This window comes from Ruditapes philippinarum, unplaced genomic scaffold (assembly GCF_026571515.1).
Source record: "Ruditapes philippinarum isolate M1 unplaced genomic scaffold, ASM2657151v2 ctg14303_1_1_1_1, whole genome shotgun sequence".
Taxonomy (NCBI): domain Eukaryota; kingdom Metazoa; phylum Mollusca; class Bivalvia; order Venerida; family Veneridae; genus Ruditapes; species Ruditapes philippinarum.
In genome coordinates this window covers 9,692-20,015 of record NW_026865645.1, presented here as the reverse complement: position 1 = coordinate 20,015, position 10,324 = coordinate 9,692, and the positions used below count along the sequence as shown (strand labels likewise).

The following is a 10,324-nucleotide window of genomic DNA, read 5'->3' as shown; positions in this document are numbered from 1 at the left end:
TTGTGAACGCAACTCCTCTTAAACCGGATGGCAGATTTTGCTTAAACTTACAGGGATGGACAACCTTAATGTGTAGATGGTAGTAAAGGAAGGAATTTTTGCTGCGACCAAATTAAACAGAATTATGGCCCTTTGTTGATTTTTTTCACTGTATACTATGTAGAAATTTTGTGAACGCAACTCTTAAACCGGATGGCAGATTTTTCTTAAACTTCCAGGGATGAACAACCTTAAGGTGTAGATGGTAGTAAAGGAAGGAATTTTCGCTGCGACCAAATTTTACAGAATTATGGCCCTTTATTTATTTTTTCACTATATACTATGTAGAAATTTTGTGAATGCAACTCCTCTTAAACCGGTTGGCATATTTTTCTTAAACTTCCAGGGATGAACAACCTTAATGTGTAGATGGCAGTAAAGGAAGGAATTTTTGCTGCAACCAAATTTTGTGAACGCAACTCTAAAACCGGATGGCAGATTTTGCTTAAACTTCCAGGGATGAACAACCTTAAGGTGTAGATGGTAGTAAAGGAAGGAATTTTCGCTGCGACCAAATTTAACAGAATTATGGCCCTTTATTGTGTCGCCTTTTAAGGCGACATATAGGGGTTACTTGTGTCGCCTTAAAAGGCGACATATAGGGGTTACTTTTGTCGGCGGCGTCTGTGTCGGCGTCGTTGTCGGCGTCCTCTGAAGCTTGTCCAGAGCATAACTTAGTCACTATAGTTCGGATTGACTTCAAACTTTGTATGCATGCTTCTTTCAATAACCCGAAGTGCAGTGCATAAGAACCAGTACTCTGCACTTCTTAATTTTTGAGTTATTGCCCTTTGTTAATTTTCATACTTTAATTTTGTCCGACACATTTCTCTTCAACTATAAAAGCTATGGACTTTAAACTTCATAGGATTATAGATCTCATTAAGAAGAAGTGCAGTGCACAAGAACCAGTACTTTGCATGTCTTATTTTTTGAATTATTGCCCTTTGTTAATTTTCATACTTTATTTTTGTCCGACACATTTCTCTTTTAACTATAAAACCAATGGACTTTACACTTCATAGGATGATAGATCTCATCAAGAAGAAGTGCAGTGCACAAGAACTGGCACTCTGTTTTTCTTATTTTTTGAGTTATTGCCCCTTGTTAACATTCTGTCCATCTCCAGTAATAATCCTATTATTGATCAGCAGGTACCGTTTTCAGTTACTGTTTTAGTCTCTGCCTAATCTGAAAAAAACTTGCAGTGCTAGTGAATTATGTATTTTAGGGTTGAATGAATCTGATAATAATAATAATAATAATGATAATAAAAGAAAAAAATTGCCAGTAATATGACGATACTCTTAATTATGAATCCTATTATGGATCAGCAGGCACCATTTTCAGTACTATTTTAGTCTCTGCCTAACCGGAAATAGTGTGCAGTCAAAATGGTGGATATTTTGGTTGCTTGTGAATTATGTATTCTAACTTCCATGATAAATTTGATGAACATTCTTCACAAAAGCAGTCGTGTGTTAATAGCTTTGATCATATTGAATTCAAAGATATTTTTTAGAACAACAAATGGCAAGTTTAGGTAAGATTATGTAAAAAATAATGATCATGATTTAATATGATTTTTCTCGTGAATCAAGATGATCTGTTATGTTTTATATTTATACATATTTGTTTTATATTTATATTTATCTATGTATATTGTTCACAAATATTTTTTTTTCTAAAAAATGTGAAATTTGTCTTCAAAATACATCATACGAAAAGCTGAAATTGCTGTATCGAGTGAAAATGATTTCCAGTCAACTCGTCACTTTTTTGGTCAAATCGTCCTGTGGTCAACTCGTCCTAAATAGCTATGGACTAGAAATTTACGACGAAATAGGAGGAAATATCTCATTGTCAGGAAGTGCAAAGCACAAGAATTGGAAATCAGTTTTCTTGTCCGTGGTCAACTTGTCAATTTTTGGTCAACTCATGTCATGGTCAACTCGTCCCCTAAATAGCTATGGACTAGAAATTTACAACTAAATAGGAGGAAATATCTCATTGTGAGGAAGTGCAAAAGCACTAGAATTGGAAGTGAGATTTCTTGCTTTATGCTGCATAACTAGAACTCAGCAAGTCAAAGTAAAAGATGTCATTGAGAAAAGTGGACAATACCTACGAATGAGAAGTCACTTAATGCTTACCAGAACTCGGCAAGTCAAACTGTTGCGAGAACTCTGTGAATCAAACTTGTGCTGGATAACTGGAACTACGCAACTCAAATTGATGTCTGGTGACAGATTATGCAAAATATGAGCAATTTGCCAATGTTCAATGTGATTTTGATGGTTCAATCTGGTCCTACTGTGCTTCTTTATTTAGATTTGTTTTCTAAATTTTTGTCAAGAGTTTCATTCCAGGTTCAAAACAAGCTTCTATATTGAGGTACCTCTAAATGTAAAGAGGTATTGGTTCATTGACTTAAGAAAAAAAAGGTATCTTTAACTTTAAATGTCTGTGTCATGCTTTTCTATATTTCTATAGCTCTAGTAACCTTCTTACACAATGGGCGCAGCAGAAATAACAGATGTTTACATTGTTAGAATTAAAATATATATATGGAAAAAAAAAATCTATAAATTTATTTTACATTCAAATGAGAGACTGTTATTTTACATTCAAATGAGAGACTGTTATTTCTGTGTACATTGCAGTTGACATTTTTTTTTATAGGACAACATTACTGAATATTGCTGAAACTAACTCTCATTGGGCATACAGCAATGAAACTGTCAATTCTTGTTCATTCAATTATTTTTAAAAGAAATATACACTATAAACCGTAAAAAATTATGTGTCTTGCATCAATTGGGTTGTCAACTGCATTGTTACTCATGTGGGTGTACATGTTTATCTTGCTTTAATGGTTATTGTGCTTTATAGTCTCCAATGTGTGTATATATATCACAGTAGATAGTCATATATATTACCTCTCATAATAGATTACTGCTTCACCGTACATCTTCATTGTATAACCTCGCTCAAGCATGTATGGTCTGTCTGGAAACTACATGCAGTAAACCTTTTGTTTAAAACAATAATAACATCATTTGGTTTCAAATTAAGTACCATAAAGAAAATTAAAAATTGTAAATCACTTTATTTTTGTGTAACCTCTATTTCTCGGAAACAATCTTTCTGAATTATAATGCTGATTATTTGCAATTAAGGCGCTGGATTTTTTTCTCTTATTTTACCGGAAGTTTATCTTTAATGAATTTTCCATCATTTCATTTTTTACAAATGGTACATTGCATGTAGGCTAAATCACCCATGGTTGTTTTCTACTAATTATACATGTAACACAATCACATTTGGATAAAATCAAGTGATATTGACACAAAGATTTTTAACCAGGTTTTCCGAAGGAAAAAACTGGTTATTAGATTGAGGTATGTCGGCGGACGGGCGGGCGGGCGTAAACAATTTCTTCTGTGCGCAACACCTCCTACATTTTTTAACGGATTTTGACCAAACTTTCACAGAAGCTTTGTCATCAAGTGACCTGGGGCATATTGTCGGGGTTTTGTGATTGGATAATATTTGACCTAATAATGGCCCTTTGTTATTTTTCCTTATACAGAATATATAGTGAAAAAAAAATTCTGTGCTGAACTCCTACATTTCTCAACGGATTTTGTTCAAACTTTCACAGTAGCTTTGTCATCCAGTGCCCTGGCGCATATTGTCGGGGTTTTGTGATTGAATAATTTTTTATTTAGTTATAGCCCTTTGTTTTTTTTTCCTTATACAGAATATAATTATAGTGAACACTTCCTCTGTGGCAATTCCTCCTACATTATTCATGTTTTACATTGCACATAGTTACATTGTTTGTTGCTTGAAGTTGTATTTGTATTTCAAAAACAACATATTTATCTACAATGGTGATAATTGAAAACCTGGTTTTATGGCATTGCCATGTTTCTTGTTTTAAATTTTAAGTAACACTTTTATATTAATTTGGTCCATATTTATTGTGCTAAAATGTTAATTTTTATTTTTATTATTATTATAATGGGCAAATGTCTGTATATTATTGACAATTTTTTTTCCAGATTTTCAAATTTACAATACAGTCAATTAGAGGGAAATTGTGAATATTAAAATATCCTGATTATTACTGTTATTACAGTAATACTTAACATCTTAAAACAACTGCAAACAAGCTGCAAAGCTGCTTTCTATGACCTTTTGCTCGGGGATAAAAAAAAAATCTGTTGCTCATACCATTATAAGGCAAAGTAGATATGTCATAGATACAACTCTTTCTCTTGTAAACAAAGAAGACTTAATTGTAAATTAATTATTCTGAAAGATTTCATATCAAATAATTGCTTTATGGAATAATAATTCTGCCTATTTAGCATTATGTAAATTTTCAAATATGATCCTTTATGACAGATGAAAGTTTGTTTTAAATGACACACATAGTAGATGCTATGTAAAGTATGTTATTTCTCATAAATATTAGATTGTTTTGCCTTAGATAATATAAATTTTTTTGCCCCTACTTTAGATACATATTATTTTCTTATTAGCATAAACAATGTGCATTTTGGTATGCTTTTAGGTGGAACATAGCTCTGTGCTGTAAAAATCCAATTTCTACACTAAATGTTAGTAAAAGCTGATAACTTAGATAACTTTGATTTCTTTCAAGAGCCTCATTCCACCTTTTGTGAGACTGTCTTCATACCTATAAACAGTCTCACTATTTTATGTTTGTTTATTAACCGAAATAAAATGTTTATTAACCGAAATAAAATATTTCAGGTAACAGATATTGTTAATGCAGCATGAATCGAGCTAAACGCCAGAAAGACAAGCTAAGGAAACAGGGACAGAGGGCTTTACATAGACAAACATTCTCAAGCCCCATTAACATTCATCTTGAAGAAGATTTATCACCATCAACTATATCACGCAATGGAACCGTTTTAGAGGTAACTAATTGTCAGTGAGTTTTGTAATAGAAAGAGCATCGAAACACGAGGCTATCTGATTTGTCTGAGTTTTAATAAGATTGCAGAACGTTTTGATGTTCTTTCTTTTGTATCATAGCATCATAATTATAATGGCCCTTGATTAGTTATGCAGTGTGCAAATAGAGCAAAAATCATTTCCTCGCTATTTTTCTGCATTTACTGGCTGCAATGCAGAGAAATTTCATGGAAACCATCAATACCAAAATTAGATTGGCATATTGTCGCCTTGTTCCGATCACACTCTTCTACACAGAGTTAAGGCCCTTGATTTGTTAGGTAGTATGCATATAGAGCAAAAATTGTTTCCATGCTATTTCTCTTATACTACTGGCAGGAATTCAATGAAACTTTATGGGAACCATCAATACCAAGAGGAGATGCGCATATTGTTGCCTTGCTCAGGTTAGACCCTTCAACACAGAGTTATGATCCTTGATTATTTATGTCGTATGCATATAGAAAAAAAATCATATAAATATTGCTATTTCTTTGCAACTGCTGGATTGATTTCAACAAAACTTTATGGGATCTCAGGCATGTCAGGATAATACTATTTTACACAGAGTTATGGTCTTAGTATGTGATTGCCCTGAATTTTTATCATGTACAAAGAATATTACTGTTAAGTATACCATGATAAATATACAAATTAAACCAGATGTTTCCAGTTGTTGTGTTTGTATAATCAGTACTCAGCTTGGGATATAAATTCAACACATTCACTTGTTCAACACATTCACTTGTTTTACATTGGATATTGCTTGGGATAAAAAAAATGTAGTATTTTTATTTGAATGCAAAACTTTTTTTTAATAAAAACACATTTCTAATTATCTCCCTTTATTATTGGAAATTTATTTTTTGCCAATATCCTCATCAAAACTTTAAACATTGTTAATTCTTTACTTGAGCCATTATAAAATTCTGGAAACAAAGTGATCCCTCGGAAGCATTAATCACAACAAAATGACATAAGAATTGCAGACTCGGTTTGATTGAGTCTGTACATGAGGGATAATGAATAAGTTCAACATCCCTCACACCCCCTAGCACCGGCTTGAGCGGTACTCTCAACACTTTATAGTGTTGGCATCAATGATCCCGAAGGACCAGAAAATATAACAACACTGAAGTGAAGTACGGGGCAACTTTTTACGGCTGCCACACGGCACTTGACACCTGCTGTTGTGAAGTACAAAATTCTGGAAACAAAGTGATCCCTCAGAAGCATTAATCACAACAAAATAACATAAGAATTGCAGACTCGGTTTGATTGAGTCTGTACATGAGGGATAATGCATAAGTGCAACATCCCTCACGCCCCCTAGCACCGGCTAAAAACTTTTTTTCCCAGATACACATGCATGTACAGGATCTTTCACCTTTGTTTATTTAGTTCCAATCAACATGACTAGCTTTCATGTTTCTCTGCTTCAGAGTCAGTCCACGACGTCTGCTCCATCAAAAGAAGACAATCCAATAGATTATACTGGCAGGACGGGCACACATGTATCAACTGGGGCTGTTTCACAAGCAGAACAACAATATGTAAGGAACATATTTTGACTAAATTGTGTATTATTTTGTCCTTGTTATGTTTGTCTGTGGTGTTATATTTATTATAAACCAAAGAAATGATATATACATTTTAAAGAATATAAACTTTATAAGGTAGCAATCCTTATTAGTATATCCAACATGGTTTCTTCTTTATATTTATTCTCCATAAGATTTAAAGTAAAATGACACTCATTGTAAACATTTATATTTTTTCAAGGTTAAACAGATTAATTAAGTGGTTGAAAAGACATTACACTAACACTTCATCTAATAGTTATAAAAGTTGGCTTCTTACACTTAAATATTTAGATATGACTGATCCATTATTAGTATGCATATTCAAATCACCTATAATTCTTGCTTTCTTTGTGTATTTTAACAGTAAAAGTTCTCTTAGTTGTTTGTTCTCATGTAATCAGTTAAGAATTTGCTTACATTGCCTTCCAAAACTTATGTCTACAACTCATTTGCAGGAAGCTGTCTCCAGTACATCAATAGATCCCTATCGTGTATCTTCTCTAATTGGTGATGGGAGTACAAGTCTACCGGATGACATTATACAGATGGCAATTAATCTCATGAAGGCTTTTTCGCCAACAGCTCTTCAGGACTATATTGGATACTATACCGTGGCTGAATTAGTGCTCCAGACAACCTTAAAGGACCAGCTTTTCACTAAACCTGTGATACCAATGAACAAGTTTTCAATTAACATCCATCCATTGAACAATCATTGGGTTACCTCATGCCAACATCCTAACTTGAATGAAATTCATATTTATGACTCTTTAATGACTCAAGATCACTTAAGAGAAGTAACACAACAGATCAAACTTATCTTTGGAGATGGTGGTGTGCAGAGAATAAAATATAAAAAAGTGACACAACAGTCCTCATCCCCAATATGTGGAGTGATGGCAATTGCTTTTGCCTTTTCGTGTTTTCTCGGTGTGAATTGTGAAAGCCAGTTTGACATTAAAAGAGCCCGCTATCATCTGAGACAGTGTATGCTTGCACAGGAAATAAGGCCTTTTCCTCTGCAAAAATCATTAGAGGCAGCCTTAACTACTGAATGCAGAATTGATGACTATTTGAAAGATCAAAACTTAAGAACAATGCATCATGTATCTCAAACAAGTAAAACAAAATCAGATGTAGTTAAAGAGAACTGCAATAAAATAAACCCTACTATCAACAGTACAATTGAAAATGAAAGAAAAATGAAAGAAAGAGAGAAAAAAAGAAAGTCCAGACTAAATCCAGACTATAAAAAACGTGAACAAGAGCTAAGAAAGCAGGCTAGGTCCAATCCCGAGAAGAGAAAGTTAGAACAAGAGCTCAAAAGGAAGGCAAGGTCCGATCCTGCAAAGAAAAAACGTGAACAAGAACTGAGTAGGCAGGCGAGGTCTAATCCCGAAAAGAGAAAGTGTGAACAAGAGCTTAAAAGGAAGGCAAGGTCTGATCCGGAAAAGAAAATACATGAACAAGAACTAAGAAAGCAGGCTAGGTCCAATCCCGAGAAGAGAAAGTTAGAACAAGAGCTCAAAAGGAAGGCAAGGTCCGATCCTGCAAAGAAAAAACGTGAACAAGAACTAAGAAGACAGGCTAGGTCCAATCCTGAAAAGAGAAAGTGTGAACAAGAGCTTAAAAGGAAGGCAAGGTCTGATCCGGAAAAGAAAGTACATGAACAAGAACTAAGAAAGCAAGCTAGGTCCAATCCCGAGAAGAGAAAGTTAGAGCAAGAGCTCAAAAGGAAGGCAAGGTCTGATCCGGAAAAGAAAGTACATGAACAAGAACTGAGTAGGCAGGCGAGGTCTAATCCCGAAAAGAGAAAGTGTGAACAAGAGCTTAAAAGGAAGGCAAGGTCTGATCCGGAAAAAAAAGTACATGAACAAGAACTAAGAAGGCAGGCTAGGTCCAATCCCGAAAAGAGAAAGTTAGAACAAGACCTTAAAAGGAAGGCAAGGTCCAATCCGGAAAAAAAAGTACATGAACAAGAACTAAGAATGCAGGCGAGGTCTAATCCTGAAATGAGAAAGTTAGAACATGAGCTCAAAAGGAAGGCAAGGTCTAATCCTGCAAAGAAAAAACGTGAACAAGAACTAAGAAAGCAGGCTAGGTCCAATCCTGAAAAGAGAAACCATGAACTAGAACTAAGAAGGCAGGCTAGGTCCAATCCCGAAAAGAGAAAATGTGAACAAGATCTAAAAAAGAAAGCAAGATCCAATCCTGAAAAAAGACAACGTGAACATGATATACGTAAAAAGGCCAGGCAAAATCCTTACTCAAAGTTTACTGAACTTGACAAAAGAAGGCAGTCAAGATTAAAACCAGAGAAAAATTTCTCTGAGGAAGGGCTCAAAAAAAATATTGGAAAAAGGTTTTTTAAAAAATAGCCCAAATTTTAAAAAAGACAATCTTTTTCCCCCTTTCTAATTATTTCCCTTTTAAAACATTAAATTTCAATACTAGTTTTGACTATAAAATGTACTTTTTGTCCCTCAATTTTTTTTTCAAAAATCATTTGATTAAGTTTCCAAATACCTATCCTTACAACGCTTTTTACAAAAGTGAAAGACGGGAACTTTCCCAGTGTTGCCCAATATAAAAATTGGAAAATGTCATTTTTGTTTTAAGTTCCCTAAAAAAAACCCAAAATACCCCCACTAATTTAAGGTAAAACAGCATTGTTTTTTTCCCCTAGACCAGAATTTACTTGAACTTAAAAAAACTTGAAGAAAGTTAATATCCCCAAATTAAAAACTTTTTTCATGAAATTTGAGAAACTACCAAGGGGGCCGCCCAAGTTAGTTTTTCGTGGAAATGTAGGGAATTTTCCCTGTTTGACATATATCTACGGTACAGACATTTCCCTCGTGGGACCTGGAAAACCCAGATACAGAAACCTTTTCAAATTTAAACAAAAAGTTTTACGTTAAAAAACCACACTATATGTATGAGAATGTACGACCACAGATGTGTGTTCAAGCTACAAAGTACCTGCTCAATAAACCATTGTTTAAAAAGTTTGTACATGAAGGTCTAGACACTGAATGGTTACAGGCTTGGCAAGAATCTCCATTGTCTGAATTCATTTGTGAAGATCCTTCTCTACACATTTTATCTGAACAAAAAGAAAACGAAGCTCAGAGTAATGACCAAGAACCTGACACTCCCAAAGACTCTCAAACAAACAATATTGAAAATCTTCAAGAACATGAAGATGCTTATGATTCTGATGCATGGTCTGAGGATGGAGAAAATCTTCCAAGTGGTGAAACAGATACAATGATGTTTCCAACCTTTACTGATGAATATGACGGTCAACAAGTAGTATCAGTTGCGCCCAGTGAGGGAAATGTTACCGACAAGTATTATTTTCCCTTGACAATGTTGAAGAGCTTGCATATCCAACAATATTTTGTGGAGGGAAAAAAGGACCATCAATTCTGAGAGAAAATTTGTACCAGTGAAATATCTGAAAATCTGTTAAAAATTGAACTCAGAAGAAGTGACAGCGAATGTTCAATGAACATTAAAAAACTTCTTCTTTAAGACCAGAAAAAATCCAATTTAAAGCGAAATACCCGGATAAGGTCTTTCCTATCATTACGCAGGAAAAACAAACTTAAAGGGCAAGATTTTTCACAAGCCAAAGATATGAAAGATCAAATGTAGTAGATAACCATGGTCTGCCTAGATGAGGGATTTAGAATATTTAGAACTCT

The 10,324-nt window shown here is 34.2% G+C and overlaps 1 protein-coding gene across 1 annotated transcript; it reads left to right on the top strand.

Annotated features, from left to right (window-relative positions):
• Positions 1-626: 626 nt before the first annotated feature.
• LOC132729882 (trichohyalin-like) lies at positions 627-9,316 on the top strand. The gene is made up of 5 exons (XM_060715718.1): positions 627-2,483; positions 4,825-4,994; positions 6,474-6,584; positions 7,070-8,976; positions 9,301-9,316. The coding sequence occupies exons 2-5, from the start codon at positions 4,848-4,850 to the stop codon at positions 9,314-9,316; spliced, it is 2,181 nt and encodes a 726-aa protein (XP_060571701.1). The 5' UTR covers positions 627-2,483; positions 4,825-4,847.
• Positions 9,317-10,324: the final 1,008 nt, after the last annotated feature.